At 41.7% G+C, this 16,956-nt stretch overlaps 1 protein-coding gene across 1 annotated transcript; it reads right to left on the reverse strand.

Annotated features, from left to right (window-relative positions):
* Positions 1–13,292: 13,292 nt before the first annotated feature.
* On the reverse strand, positions 13,293–14,486 carry rprma (reprimo, TP53 dependent G2 arrest mediator candidate a). The gene has a single exon (XM_030080867.1). It carries the CDS (start codon positions 14,220–14,222, stop codon positions 13,914–13,916), a length of 309 nt encoding a protein of 102 aa, XP_029936727.1. The 5' UTR covers positions 14,223–14,486; the 3' UTR covers positions 13,293–13,913.
* Positions 14,487–16,956: the final 2,470 nt, after the last annotated feature.

Consider the following 16,956-nt stretch of genomic DNA (forward strand, 5'->3'; position numbering starts at 1 on the left):
TAAATTTATTTTGCTGCTACATGTGTTTGTGTGTATCTGATCTACATTACAGGTTTTGCTTTAGTTGAAATCCACAATAGGTAAACCACATTTGAAGAAAAACATGCCTTAGGTAAGTGAAATGTCCATGCCATTCCGTTTCTAAATTTCCATTTTTTTTTACACCAAATGGAAGATGTTGTGGGAATGTTGTACAGATTAGTTTTACACGTTTTGGAGTCATTCTCATCTCAGTTGTTTTTTGTTCATGTAGTAACAGAAAATATGGGAATTGATTTTTAGGCTTGATTAACAGGTACACAGTCTGTATGTCTGCAAGTTATTATTTTCTAATGCAGGTTAATGAAATGGGATTAGAGCTTCTAGGATTGCGAGAGGAGAAAGGTGGAGGTTTGACCAACTCAGAGAGACAAATTTAACCATTTCAACATCTTGGGAGTCAGCAGCCCCCGTGATTCAGCTTCTGTTTTTTACAGTTAGACCCTTGTGCTTTTTATAGATCCACCTCCAGTGGCCAGTTTCTATATTCACGCCCTCATGATGTCATTGATCTGCTTTAAAGCTGCAGTTGTCCTTTCTCTCTTATAGATCCCCATCACAGCAGTATACACAAAGGACCAATTAGAAAAGAGCTGCTGAGATTGGATGCCACAAAATCATGTGGGGATTACAAGGCCGGCCGACACACACAACTGTGCTGGCTGTGTGTGTCATTTCCCAGCAGAGCACTGAGCTGAATGTTTATATTTACCTATAATGATAATGATCCATAACAGACAGAGCTCCGGCTGCCAAATTTTTGCAGGACTTATCAGGGGGCAGGGGTAATAAATTGTTTCCAATGAGTCAGTTGACCGGAAAAATATGCTGCTTGTCGTTGCATGGCGATGTTAATCACTGTACCTGTTCACTGTGTACAGTTTCATTATCTATTTTGTGGTTTATTTGATTTGAGAGAAAGTCAAAACGCCAATAAAATAGAAAAAAATCTCTTCCCTTTCTGGCCTCCTGTGGGTCTTGTTGCTATGTACGTTGCTATGTGAATGACCATTCCCATCATTCTTGAGTAAACACATTATCGCATTTATGGGTATTATTAGAGTTCAATTTATGTTCCTTTCAGCCTAGAGCAGTCTGTCAGGCACTGACCACAAAACAATATATATTTTGAGTGCGGGGCCAGGTTTAATATTGTGGTTTTAGGGGAAGATGAGGGTGTCCATAGCCCCTGTGAGAGATTTTTCATTTACATTTACAGAGCCAGGTGGTACAGCCTGGTGGCACTGAGACCTGCTCTGCTCTGGATACAGATGATGTGTTTTGACAGTGCTGTCACCAAAATGCAGCCTGAAAGCAAGCAGAGGGACAACGAAGACCCCAGAGAACGAGAGGGAGAGAGAGAGTGAGAATGAGAGAGGGAGGGACAGAGGGAGAGATCGAATACCACTGAAAACCGGAGGGAGAAATACAGAGAAAGACATCAAGAGAGATCTGATGTAAAGTATTCCTTTTCACACTGCTTACACAAGCTTGATTTCCCATGATTTTGCGTGGTGAAATTCACCTGAAGTCAGCGTCACAAAAAGCTCAATAAAGTATTTGCTCATTCATGTAAATGACACTGTGCCTTTGTGTCTTGCCGTTACGCTGATTTATTATAACACAGTTTCTTCTCTGTGGCCCTTACAGACAAGCTAAACCTTTTCAAGCCTTTCCACTGCACCTTGGAAATCCAGCAGCTGACACGTTATGTCATTGCTACCTCACTTTGAAATGAATAGTTTTTCTAAATGTCACCTGTAATTTTCAGGGCTTTTGTCCATCAGCACCTCATCAGCAAAATGTATTGTGTGACTCGGGCACCTTGTTATACACTGCCTGCAGCCTTTGTCATCGCTGTTACCATCCTCGGCCCAGATCACCTCTTCGTAGTATTTGTGTGTGTTTGTGTGTGAGTGTGTTAACATGTGTATGAATGCGTCTGGGTGCCTGTGTTGAGTGTGTTCAGGGCACCAACCCTATATGCCCATAGCTCAGGGCTTTAAGAGTGACTGCTGTCACTTAGCTGTCAGAGGGCATTAGTGAAATGCGTATACAATATCACGCCTGAGAAGAAAAGCACATGTCTTTCTAATCCCTCCACCACAGCCACTACCTATTTTGTGTTGTTGTTATCTTGGGTTAACACATACTTGGATGTGGTAGCAAAATGTTCAGCCTGTTTCATACCAGTTTGCACCATTCTGTGCCACGACTCTCATCGTACATCACATCTGCAGGGTGGTAAAAATAACTTAACGTGGCATGGCGCCACACAGAGTGAGCTATTTTTAGAGAAAACCTTTGAAAACCAATTTGCCTCTCCAATAATCTTTCATATGCCCAGACAACATAATGCCCGTGTCTGACATGTGACGGAGAGGCCCCCCTCAGAGGCTGCCTGTTTTGGGATGCGGTGATGTGTGTTGTGGCGTTGCGTGACGAAAGTGGGAGGGGGCAGCGGAGTGCTACTCTCTCTCTGTGCCCCGGGGTTGCTCCAACAGGGACGTGCTCAGCCCTTCATTGGCTGTCAGCTGACTGAGTTCACGCTGAACTCGCCTAACAACAAGCACTGTCTGTGGCCCAAGCTCCACTGTGAAGAAAAGCCCAGAGACTCATTCTCACACATGAATCTCTCCTCCAAGACAAGTTCTGACATTTTGTCTAATCTGAATCCACTGTGACCAAAATGCTGCAGTGGAAACTCAGCACACTGGCCTAAGTGATTACTGTAACTTTGTAAAAGTCCTGTGATTTGGCTTACTACTGGCAACTGATTTACACAGCCTGAGGCCAATGCAAGACAAGGATTGTGTGGTCTGTTTTCATCAATCTGCTGCATCGGCCAGTCATTTAGTGTAACAGTGACATTCCTCTCTACTGTCGACTGAGCAAAACATGTGGTAGGCTGTGGATAGCTGCTCACAGCAGTGGAAAATTCCATGGATTCATACACATTGATTTTAATTTTACCTCATCTCTGAAATGAAAACCACTGGGATGAATGTGGGGAACAGATATTGGCAACAGGAGTCATGTCTCTGTGCTTGGCAGTGTGTGAACTGAAGTTTGAATCCAATGACTATTTTTCACTGCTGGCATTGATAAGGGTTTAAACCAGCCTCTGATTTGATGGTTTATGGGTTCAGGAATTGCTCGAGCTTAAATTCAAGATCTATAGTAAGGGATCTTTTTGGAAAATAGATGATAAATGGTAGAAGATATAGAAACGTGCAAGTTGTTGTATTTGTGCACTTCCATTTAAAGTTGGTATGTATACACAGTGCTTATGATGTTTGGTCTGGAGTATGGATCGTCATTTGGTCTCGCTGACGGCAACACTAATAGTTTTAAACTGAAGTCACTGAATTGAAGTCAGTATTTATGTCAGTATTCAAAGTCTTTAAATTTCAACATTTTCATACAAAAGTTTAAAATATATTTTTTTCAGTGACGTTTAAACGGTTTCACTTAAATCAACCCTCGGCAATTTTGCACAGTGCAACTTTATGGCAAGGGGAACTCGGATAGGATAAATTTGGCCTTTAAAGTTGCACTAAGTGATGTCTGACCAATAGAGGATGTTGAGAGCTCAAACTCTGTTGTAAAAAACAAACAAACAAACAAAAACAAAACACTTAGTCCTACTACCCGGTTCACGGTAGATCACTTGTACAAAACCAATTTGGGATGGAAATGAGGGGTACATTACTCTCTACCTTTTGTTGGATTAGTTGGATTATTTTGTCTGTGATCTTAAATTTGAAAATGTTGAGAAGCTGAAAACTTTCAGCTATGGTAAGCTGCTTTGAATGAACTTTCTCTGTGGCCTAAGTGCTGATTGCAGTGACAGACGCACTTCAGTGATGGATCTAAAATTTGGAGGACTTTATCAGCAGAATGTGTGGTTTCAGAGACGCTTTGAATGAAGCTAAAGCTGCAAGCAGGTGAAGTGGAGGGCAGAGGAGGAGCTTATTTTTAGGTCACCACACAAATTTAGAAAGCTTAAACCTGGAAACATGGTGGTTGTGAATTATATGGTAGAAAGAAGACGCACAGTGATGACTCTCACATTGCAAGGGGTATATGTTTAAATGTAACTGTAAATGAAGAAATAATTTATACAAAACATAACAAACAATTAAAGACAGGTAATTTTGCTATAGCTGTTGTCAATGAGGGACTCCCATTGTATCACCAGTAGACAATGCTGACCATATAGGGTCTAACTCTAGTTCTCACCAAGCTAATAAAACCCCACCAGCTATGACTTTAATAGGTTTGAAAAGGACACACAGGACAGATGCTCTGTGTCATGAACTGGTGCAAGTCCCATTGACAGGTGAACGTGTGATGAGAGGTGTAGTGAGAGCCACCATCGGTCAGGTGGAGCCCTGAGGTGTTGTCAAGGAATAGGCTCAGTTCTGCAAGTACTATGTGAGTGGAGCAGGTGAGATGTGAGGTCGGGGAGACAGACTAAAATGGCATACAACAGCTGCAGATGAGATGTGCTGCGACCGCGGGGCTAAGATTAATGACAGTCAGGGCGCTCTTGCACCTCTCTCACAGGAGCAGAGTCCTGCCAGGCTGGCTGTTAGCACTCTAAACACCTTTGTAACTGCCCTGTCACAACCACAGATACTCTCCGCTCACTCCCCTCTTCACGCCACCTCTCCACATCCACCCACACGACTCTAGCCGGGACTCTATTTGGACACAGAGACACCTCTCCTCCTCTTTCCCCTTTTAATCACTGATCAATTCCCTGTTTGGCCTTTTGAAAGGAACCAGGTAGCTGGATAATGATTACAAAGAGAGGAAACAAGCAGAGAAAAAAGATCAAAGCATCTCTAACCCTAGCCAGGTGCAAAGCTCCGAGATGAGACCTTTTATGTGCTTGCTCAAGCAGCTGCGCACATAATTCACAATATAATAGCTGAGCTTTGTTTTTTAAAATCGGTGATCATCTGGCTCGATCCTAATTAAAATAGAATGGAGGTGCATATGGCAAACAAGAATAGCCTAATCATATTTCAAATGCTTGATTGCATGGCTGGTAACACTTTACACAAACTCTGCTTTATAACTCATTGATGATATCTGATGAGAGCTGCATAATGGCTAAATGGTACATTTGTGAATACTGTTTCAACTTTTATATCAGCCTTCATTAACTGCCCATGTAAAAGCTGCCATTATGTAATTACATACAAATTAATTATGTATGTAATTTGTGACATAGCAAAAGAAGTGTACATTTTTTTGTGTGTGAGAAACTGTCCTGGCAATAACTCCTATCTGACAGCTACAGCCATGAAAAGTGGTGTTGTGAGGTTGTTTTTTAGACCTGTACAGTAAAGTGTGACTGGATGGCTCTGCCAAGACATGTCTGCCTTGCACAGACACCCAGGCAGGAGTCTACTGGTCATGTGATGCACCTGACCTTTCATTTGTAAGAATAAGCAGTGAGGACAACAGAACAGCAGAGGTCTTTTAGAAAGCGGCTCCTGGAGTGTGGCGGGCTGGATGCTGATCCTTTGTGACAGCTGTTGTGCATCTAAGGTGTGGCTACGCTAGGCCGGGTTGTCATTTCACACACACTCCTGCAACACTCCTTGGTCGCAGCTGCACCACTGATGCTGTCCATTATACCGTATACGAACAGGAGAGGTGTTACACACACACACACACACACACACACACACACACACACACACACAGCACAAGGCACAGATAAAACCATGAATAAAGGACGGAGAGCCACTGGAATTGAACTGCAACAAAAGAATCCTGAAAGGTAAATCTGATCATTGATGCTTCAAACAAAACCCAATTCCCAAATTATTCCCTGTACTTTTTAGCATTTAGCCACAAAATACATGAACTCATTTTGTATCATAAATTTAGGATGCCTAGATATAATATAAATAACAACTGCACTGTAAAAATATTTGTTTAGGTCCCTGGCTGCTATCCATATGCTTGTCTGCAACCGGCAGTGCTTTATCAGTGGCATTTGTGCATGTCATCTATCATGTTCAATGGCTGTAAACTCACACACACCTTGTGAAATGAATGATTTTGACAGTGAGTGATTGAAAATTGCTCTGTATGTCCAGATAACATCATTTGCACAGAGAAACATTTTATAAGTCTTCTCTCTCCCTGACTTGTCTTCTCCTTCTCCGTCTAATCGGTTATCCTTACTTTCTCTCTGTGTCTGTCTCTCTGTCTCCCTCTCTATCTCCTCTTGCTTTATGATAAATCTGTTCTGTCAGTATAACTGCTTATCTTTCCCACCCAGTCTTCCCATGAAGGAATCTGCCGTTTATAAACTATGCTTCAGTTGAAAAGTCAAACCTGCGAGTAATTGTTCTGTTCCTCAAAGGCAGAACTGTGCTTAACAAAGTAACTTAGGTCAATATTATAGTTTCTTTACCATATGGCTTTTGGAAACAGCTGTTGGCACAATTATGCCAGTGTTTTCATGTATGAGACTATCATAATTTTATCCCACCTGTTGATGTTACTACACAAATATGGCATTGTTTGTAAAGGTTTGATATTCTGGCCATGTTTTCATTTCCATCTCTGGAAAAACACACAATCCCTCTATCGGTAGACTGATGATCTCCCCTTGTATCTGTCAAAGATTTGCTGATTTGTCTGTTTGGAAATGGTTTATCAGTAGCATGCAGTGTGGTCGCTTGCTCTGGAGCTAAACTGCATCATGACTTAAATGGAGGAAGACATTGATGTGATGGTAACGCACCTGCAGACATGGCCAAGCGATAATGGAGCCAGGCCTGAGAGGGGAACAGCTTCCGGGACCGTGAGAAGCAATTTGAGGAAGCTCAATAAGTCATGACCCTGTAGAGGTTTTATCATACGGCTCTCACAGTAACTTTCATGTGCTGTGACAGTAGCAGGTAGCGCACCATTAGGCATGAATTCCCAAGGTAGGCACCACCACAGCTCTGAAACACAGGACACTTTGCTCAGCTGGCAAATCAGATTAGAGGTGCTGAACCTACCATCTACACTGTATGTAGACAGTCTCATCAGCGCGAACACAATGTTCCTCTGTTCAGACTTGCAAATCCACCGCTCTCCCTCAGAAAGTGACATAATGAGTCTCGCTCACTGCATCACTGCAAAAATATTTATTATTCTAGGGAAATTTTTGACCTCCAGCATGATCTCACACCTCCATCTATAATTTGCTGGTAAATCCTTCAGAAGCAATCGTTAGGAAAGTGCAGAAGTGATGTTGCTGTCATCATAGGATGATCAGAGAAGGGCATAGGTAATGCTAAAGGTTGGCTTAGCCGAGGGTTGTTCATTACTGGTACAGTGACTGAGTGCAGCTGACAGCTGGAGCTCGGGAGTGCACTACAGAGGCAGCCAGGACACTGCTAGTTGGCAGGCAGGTCCGAACTGTCACCGCTGATTTCTACGGCCAGGTCTGAAGAGAACACTTTTCATCAGTGTATCTTTGCTCAGCCAAGAGTTCATATCCTTGTGCAAATGCTGGATAGGATTTGTGCTTTTGAAAAATGATAATAAACAATTATTCTAGATCTTACGATGGCTTGGTCTGGAAACAATGTGTGCAGTATGTATTGTGGTGGTATGTGGCGCAAAATGCACAAATCTTGAGACATTTGCTTGTAAAGGCATTTTTTCAACACTGATATAATGTGCCTTGGCAGTATTTTACACTGTTTTATTATGCAGCAGTCACAGAACTGTCTTCCTCGCTACGCTTTGAATCATTTGATAGAATAATAACTTCTCGGCAGTAGTCAGGACTCAGGAGAGCTGCTGATGATGATGGCATTATGCTTGAGGATGAATATGCCTCCGTGATGCCAGCGTGAGCCTGGCATAGAGCTGAGGTCCTCTGGTGGCCCAAGAGGGCGAGCTTCACGCCACTGAGACCGCCTGTCAGAGCTCAACACAAAGAGCTCTGGGCGCAACCATCTCAAAGAAAGACCTTTTCAACAGTTTAATGAAAAATACATGTTCCAATACACTTGAGTCACGGTGACAGGCCAGAAGAAAACGTGGGGCAGCAAAGTATAAAAGGAAGAAGAGAGCTAAAACGGGGCTTGAGGTTTCAGTTGAAGCCGGAGTCATCGTTAAAATAAAAACACTACACTGGGACAAAATATGAAAATGTTATGAACAGAGAGGTGCTAAAAATTGTGTTGGCATTAGAGGTGTACAGCATATCTTTTGTTGTGAGAAGGTGTACAATGACTTATTGCACAGTTAGCCCTTCTACGCATTTGGTATAAAACCACCACAACAAGCTTATAGCTGGATGAGCTTGACTTTGGTGTTTAGGTGCTGGAAAGGAGTGATCAAATATACATGAGTCAGGGTATAAACAGCAGAAAGACACGGGTCAGGTGCCCTGAGACAAGTAGTTGGCTAAATAATGCATATTTCGATTAAACACCTTGTTGTATGATTGGGGAGCTTTGCTGCTCGATCTTGCCATCTATTATTGATGCTTATTCCCAAACTAAAGAAGTGGAATGCAATTCTGGTTTAAAAAAAAAAAAAAATCAAGTACAGAGTACAGGTGCATTCAGAAGATGACAGCTATTAGTATCTTAACTCAGGCTCAGGGGAATTAGATTGAAGAGCAGCAGAATTTACTTGGAGATCATACTGTCGAGTGTGTAGGTCAGTGTAAGCTCTTTAAAACGTGGTGGGTGAGGGATATTTCAAGTGATTATGATTTTACTTAGATGAGAAAAGCATCCTGAAAACCTGAACACTGACCCCATGGGAAATGGTGTTGCTGTGATGCAATGAAAACTGCTCGATCTGTCAGCCTGTATTTACACCAAATAAACACCACCATCTAAAGTCCATGCATTCCTCACCGTGGAATTTTAAAGGCCTTCTTGAAAGTTTATCTTGACATCTGTAGAAAAGAAGCACTTGAAACCCCATCTGCGCTTTGAGTGCTGTCTGGGAAAAAAAAAGTTATTACCTTTGCAGTAATGGTGCATGCAGTAGCTTTCCTCTGAAAGCAAAGTAACAGTTCACTTTCAGAGATGAGGTTACGATGAAGCTGGTGAGGCTGCCGGCGGCAGGCTGCATGATTAGAAGGTCAATAAAGCCTGAAACACTCAAACACAAGGATTGAAATGGATTTCAGCGTCAATATCACATCATCATAGCTATTATTTTTAAAGCAACAAACACACATTATACTTTTGCATGACCAAAATGAATAATGGCCTACTGCTCTAAGCCCTAACACTGTGAACTGCTGCAGCGAGGGGAAGGCAAAAATCATCTAAATGCAAAATGGTTTGTATTCTGCAGTCTCCCAACAAGAAAGAAATACAACTGAAATAACATGTCAAGTAACATTTACAGCATCATACTTGTAGCTTTTACCTTCCTGATATATTTTGATTACCTCCAACAGCCATTCTGAACTGACACTATATTGCATATTCTACAAAAGAGACTATTGTCTTATTGCTGTTTATTGCTGCATAAATGTATAATAATACACACAAAGGCACACAGAGCTGGACACACACAGCATCCCTGTGTGCGCATCTATTTGTGCTCAAATAGATGCGCACACAGGGATGCGCACACAAAATGGATTACAGTGGAGTTCGTAAGTGTTGGAAGCTGGATTGTTCAGATGTTAAATCCCTGTGATATTTCAGCATGAAACAATCAGGAGTGCCGTGACTCATCCAGCGGCCGGGACCCAGCTGAGACATCAAGTAATGGAATTATTCTCCAAAACCAGTCTGCAGGGATTTATCACAGTTTGAATTCCATGATTACTGACATTGTCGCAGATTCACAATGCCATATGATGTTGGGTGCTGCTTGTGTTAGACTCAATGCCCTTGTATCCCTTAGATAGAAATGTCTGTATTTCCCAGGCTAGCACAGCCTGTGTTCACTTTTTAAAAATCTATTGAGCCTTCCCCGAATGTGTGGTTCCCGCTGAGGTCAAAGACCTAGTTCAAGCAAGACCTGGCTTTGAAAGCAGCCACAGTACAAAATCAATAGGCTGTGCATCAAATATATTTTCATGAAAAGGAAAACTGCAGATAAAGTCCCAACATAAAAATCATTTTACTCTAATTACAATAACCTGTTGACAGTGACATTTTTTTTCTCCTGTCACATGGCTGAGCGAGTGTGAACACAGGGCAGACGAAGGCATGGATGTACAGTATACTGGAGATGAGGAGCTGGGAGGGAACAGGAACAAACAGGGGAGATGATTGTGGCTGCCGTGCTGCTATTTGGAGCTTTTAGTCGCTATCCAGTTCATCGACTGGGCCTCTACCAACCAGCCAATCATATGAGAGCAGGTTAGGACCTGAAGCCTCTTTTAGTCTACAATCAGCCCCCTGCAGATGCTGCGACTGTGGAAAAGAGCTCACATAAAGTACACAACATGGATGAAGCATAAAGTAGCCTGGTGCTGTTTTGACCTGCGGTATACTGGTGTTTCTAGCTGGTGATATAAATGGGTTTCTGTACCAGACTGCAGATATATACTGATGTGGGGGGTTTATGTGCGTTTTTTTTTTTTTTTTTTTTTTCTTTTTGGACCCACACTACTCAGTGTTTTTTAGCAAACAATGGGAAAACATAACAGCAAGTGAAAGAGACCTTCCAGATTCTAGCATGAGGCAATGTACACTATGCAATTATGAATGGTGAGTTGCACCATGTTTGGTTGATTCCCTGGCTTGGTGTGTTTGATTTGTGCAGAGGAAGTCTGTGTTTAAGCTAACAGCACAGACCTAAATATCCAGGGTGGAGTTACTCGTAAGCCCTGCGGAGGACTATCAGTTTGTTGATAGCAGGAGTGCCAGGGGTATAGATGACTGTTTGGTGTTGTTATCCTCTAAATCTCTCCGAGCATTGGTGTGTGACGGTTGTGTGAAAACTTTGAGTTGGCAGTGCTAGCTGTCTAGCAACAGGGTCTCTAAAGGTGCACAGTTCACAGAAACTTCCCACCGAAATGTTTGTATTATACCATCGTGATTTTTCAATCTTTTATCTTCAACATTAAGTCTGTCTCTTGAAGGCTTTCTGAAATTGTTTCAAAATCTACCTCTTTCCAGTCTGAATAAGTGTGTATCAGACACCGCGGGACAAACTAACAATGGTGCGGCTGCAGACAGAAAATTGTTCTCTGCTGGATATTAAACTGCCACAACACTTTCCTGGGAGCTATTCCCTGCACACCTTAATGAAAACAATCACACCAAGCAGAGGGAAATACTTGGTATCACATACAGAAAATAGCCCTGCCTGCTGCTTTGACCTATAATTGTTAATTTTCTCACTGAACCACAACATATTTGATCAGGTGAATGAAATCTCTTAATTTAAAAAAGCCAGGCATCTGAGTTAGTCTCCTGTATATTGAGAAGCTGGATTCAGTCAAGCTTAGCTTGCAGCATGAATCAAGTCATAATGCACATCACAATATAGCACCATAGTTTTATCAGGCATTAGATTAACTATGCTGAATTTAATCTGTATCTGTTGGCACAGACTCAAATCTGAGCTGCAAATAAGAAAATACAAAAGTCTGCACTGCAGATAAAATGCAATTTATCTGGTACATTATGTACAAGTGAGACCTCACTATATGGATACAAAAGTTGGTCAGTATTTATCTCATTCTTGCAATGCATCTGTTGAACATTTGACTTGTTTTTTTCTAAAATCAGTCGAGACCACACTTGTGTAAATGAATGTACCATGCACTGGCACCATTTTCACTGTAAGGCAAGACACAAAAACCTGGAAAATTGTTCTAGGAATGTGTATGAAGTCATTTTTGGACAATCTTAGGATAGAAACATTTAATATGCTTGAACTGAGCTCTGTTTTCACCATCATGAAGTCAGACCTGTAACTTATTCAGGCCTTGTACACATGTGGAGGAGAGCTGATCTTGAAATTAAAGTATTTAAACGCTTACTTGTGATGGTGGTGTATGAATCCCCTGTTGGTCAATTCATCAGTCATTTACAAATGAAATACCACGTTCATTTACTTGTTTTTGCGTGGTACTTCCAAGTGAAGCCAAATTCATTTATCAAAATCCGTTCTTCCGTCATGGCTGTTGCCTTCTTACATAGATCATTGCTCAGTAAAAAGTTCTCAGGAGCACTTATAAGCAATACTTGGGGTGAATTAGTTGTGATGATGGTGTCTCTCTGACATAAGGATGCACAGATGGGCTGAGGCAGTGGTCAGCGCTGCAGCCTTGATGTGCTGTGGCCATCAATCACAAGTCACAATAACAGGCCTTGTCAAACAGGATGCAAGGAGCTGACTGGTCATCAGCTTGATCCCCCACGGACACTAAGGCAGGGACTTTAGGAGGAAGGAAGGATATAGATGGAGTGAGGGGGTTAGTGGAGGTAAGTTGATTCAAATGATTTAACTCAGTGTACGGAGCACAGGTGGGCAATCAGACAGCAGCATATTGCACAGTGGTTTCATCGCCCCTCCGTTGACAAGACAAGTCATTTTTGAAGCTTCTGGTTTCACTCTGGGGAGCTGGCATCCACATGAGCCAGGAGCAGAACACAACAGATGCTTTGATGGAAAGGAAAAAGGAGGTAAAACGCTCCATGGATCAGAATCTGTCCCCAAAGACAGAAAATGTCACTTCTCAAGTGCAAAACTGCATTTATGACTCACAATAGATAATGGGTAGGACATAAATTGATTCCTTTCAAATAGGAATGTAGTCATTTTAGGAAAGGCTGAATGAACAATTACGACTATCCATAGCAAAAGGAGATGAAAGGGAAATCTTTTGTGTGAAGCCAGACTTGTGGATTCATGACAATTATAATTCCTCACGTGAGGAAGAAAAAAATACCCCTAGTAATTGGAAATTCAAATCACTGGATGCTCACAATACCCACCATACTCCTTTCTTGTCAGGTTTAATTTAAGTAAGAGGTAACAAATTGAGGGCAAATATATTATACAAAACGTGAAGTGTCTAATCCAACTGCTGGTTTTATAAAACCAGCGCAATAAGCATAATTAAACGAGAACAACACAATTCTCTGGAGTGGTTACTGGGCTGTCTATGGATATTATATTTATATCTTATTATATTTTAAAGGAAGTAATTAGTTTTTTGAAAAGGAAACAGGATTTAGGGAGAGGGGAGGGCACGCTCTCACTTTCAATTACAGAACGTAGAAAAATAGACCTTCTTAATTAAAACCAAAACTTTAATTACAGAATGAATTTATTCCAATTAACACGATACACGGCTATGCTGGGCTTCCTCCACCGCCCACACAGTCAGTCTCAATTTAACAATATCACCAGGAAATTCAGATAAATACACTGATTAATATACTGCATATTGTATGCAAAAACACATACAACATACACTGCACACATTCATTTCTCCATTGCATTAGCAATATGAGAGTGTATTTCCAGCAGCAAAAACGACCAATTCGCCACTGTCATGACAAAGTAGGATGCTGCTCGACAACAACGGTGCTCAAACTACTCAAATTACAATAGAGAACGGATTGAATACTTTACAAAGAGGTTTTAAAACGCACTATACCTCTGCCTGAGGCTTTGTTGGCATAAAATGTAAGCCGCAGGAAATAAAGAGGAATACCTGTATACCTCAGTCACCATAAGGATTCACATTTCCCTTAGAGGGTGACTGCTCTTCTGAAGTTATTCTTAATACCCAATGTGAAAACAGGGGTTCGTTTGGGTGGCTGACCATCGCCTCTTCTCTCATCTGTCTCCATCAGGCATCAGCTGGACGCACAGATTCACAACTTAAATGCAAAGGTCTCTTTCTTTCAATAAGCTCCAACAATAACTGCCTCCACTTCTTTTGACGGTCTCCTGTCCGTTACCAAGAAGTTTATCATCCCCTCTGATTTTATGAGAAGGTTGCAACCCAAGAAAAATATGCCAAACACCACCGTGAGGGACAAAACGCACATGACGGCTATCTGGACGACCCTCATGATGAAGAGGCTCCTCTCATCCGGAGCGGCGGCCACGAAGCCATTATCAGTCACCACGGATGAAAAGTTGCAACAGAAAAACTCCTCTGTCTTGTTGAACAGTCCGCCCTCCGTCTGGTTGAACGCCGTGGTATTCATTTCCACTTTGCTGAACTTTCAAGATATCACCGGATGGGAGAGGATGTGAAAGCCGGAGAAAACACCTGCTGATACAGTTCCTGAGAAATTATCATCAAGTGAAACTATGGCTGATGAGGCGAGTGAGTTGAAGAAGTTCCTTCCAATCAGACAACGCTCTTCTGGAGTGTATGAATCTGCTTTGGCATCGCATTACTGGAGATTTCATGTGTCCCCTAAGCAGTTTCAGAGCAGAATGAAGCCAGCAACCCGTGGCTATTATAGCCCAGGCTATACCTGCCTGGGTGAAACCATTCCAGGGCGGGCAGTGCTGAGCGGTGCCAGGACAGCAAGACACGGCAAGAGCGCCACCACCAGACTGACACACATCTATGTACGTCTGATGTATGTATGTATGTATGTATGTATGTATGTATGCATGTTTTAATTTATTTGTTCGTTTATTGGCTGCACAGAACCAAGACAGTTTCCACCTAACAACATCAAAGCCAGAGGCATACAGTGTAAGTATAAAGTGAATTAGAGGGAATTATGCACTCAATTTTTCTTTGTGTATCTATCTATCCATCTATGTATGTATGTATGTATCTAGTTAGTGAGTTAATTAGTGTGTTTGGCTGACTGTTTCAACAAACATAAAACCCAGAGCCACACAGTCTTAGTACAAAGTGAATTAGAGTGAATTATTCAAAGTGAATTACATGATATGCTCCATTTTTACCTATCTATCTATCTATCTATCTATCTATCTATCTATCTATCTATCTATCTATCTATCTATCTATCTATCTACTAGAGAGTGTCCCTACATGGAGATGCTCATTACTGTAACTCCCAAGTCAGTGGCCCATTCTGCAATAAAGTAATGTTTATGTAGTGTTGCTGTCCTATATGCAATGTGTAAATCTACATATGCACACACACACACACACACACACACACACATACACACACACACACACACACACACACACACACACACACACACACACACACACACACACACACACACACATACACCATAAGGCCACAGTAGAGTGTGCAGATGCTATTAGAGGTCAGAGGATGACAGGTTGCTGTCTGAAACTTGTGGGTACATGGACTGATTCAAGCAGGAAAACCATTTGGATGTTCAAGGGTGCTCAACAAGGTTCTTTGTGGACGTTCATTGAGAGAGTCTTCAAATAGTGACAGTCATCTTTATTAGAAATCATATTCCTTCCAAGATTGCACATTAACATATTTATCAAGTGCCCGTCCATGACATAATGTTCTACTTAATTTTTTTAGGTGTACAAAGGCATGACATAATTTCTCCCACAGTTCAAGATCAGAGGAATCAGGGCATACACTGACATCTAGTGGATGTTTGGAATCCAGTTTCTGCATCTGCAAGCTGTTGGTTCATAAATGAATTTAGATCTTTTACAGGGGATAAGCCGTTTTCGTCAGAGGCTGCAATGCGCTTGGTTGCACTGTGTTAAATGGAGTAAAGAACGATGTCATATAAGTAATACAGACTGTGCAAGATCCAGAATAGATTAGAATGGTCAAATATAAGTTGATACAGTACGTTGATTGGGGTTGTGATATGACTGGCCTATACAGTGCTTCCTATGGACCCATGTCTGACATCAATAGCGGCAGATGGCAGCATTGTTCAACATGACACCAATGTAAAGGCCTTGCAGAAAATAGCACTAATGTAGACTACAAAGTGAATTTTCAAAGCGAAAATAATTGCTGTGCAGACAGAGACATGCTCCACACACAGAGGCGCACAGGCAGACAAATAGCATCAACAAAGCAGACAAATTTCCTCGAGGGAAACACAGACATGCAGTAAACCCCATCTCATCCCACCTTTCAGCGTAAGTTCAAGCACATCTGACTGCAAATGAAACCAACAGCCAGAGAAGACAGCTTTAATTCAGGTTTTGGCATGGTTTTTCTTTTGTTATTAGAGCGCATTTGCAAAATAAAGAAACATGAAAATGCGAAGGCTCAGGTTTCCCGTAATGTTTCTAGGGTAGCTGATGATGTATCATTCAGCATAATGGTAAAACAAAGAACTGAGGATGATCCAGCATTGCACATCAGGCCTAACATTTTTAACTTGATTTATACTAGATAACGGGATAGTTATGATATCTTTAAGGTGAAAAGAATAGTAGGCCAGTGCCTGTCATGCTCATCACTGTACTTGCCTAAAAGTAAAATATGCTCTAAAATATGGTTATGTGGTGATGGTTACTGGTTTGAAATAGAAATCAAATAAAGGCTTTTTAAAGTTATCCCTGAAAAGCGCATTGGATTCATTCATTCATTCATTCATTCATTCATTCATTCATTTGCATGCAGCAAATTCCATAAACCAAAAAGCACCTCCAACAAATGCCTCCCTACATCAGTAAAAGCCACTTTCGATCATATTTTGGAAATTCCGGCTGATCACTCCGCGCCCACACTGAAATTGAATTCGGTCAATCAAAACCAGTCATAGCTATAAAAACCTGACACAACTCGTAAAAGTGTCAGACCCCTAACGGTGCCCGTTTAGGGTTAGTGCTGCGTGTGGAGGTGCAGTAAAAAAAAAAAAAAAAAAAAAAAAAACCGCCTACATTTACCAGACGCCAGTGACGCTTCCCTTCAAGAGGATTTCATGATCGACACGGCTCGCAGCCAATCAGCGTGGAGCAAATAGCCATCGCTGGTCGGTCTCTGCTGGCGGAGG

This window comes from Myripristis murdjan, chromosome 21, assembly GCF_902150065.1.
Source record: "Myripristis murdjan chromosome 21, fMyrMur1.1, whole genome shotgun sequence".
Taxonomy (NCBI): domain Eukaryota; kingdom Metazoa; phylum Chordata; class Actinopteri; order Holocentriformes; family Holocentridae; genus Myripristis; species Myripristis murdjan.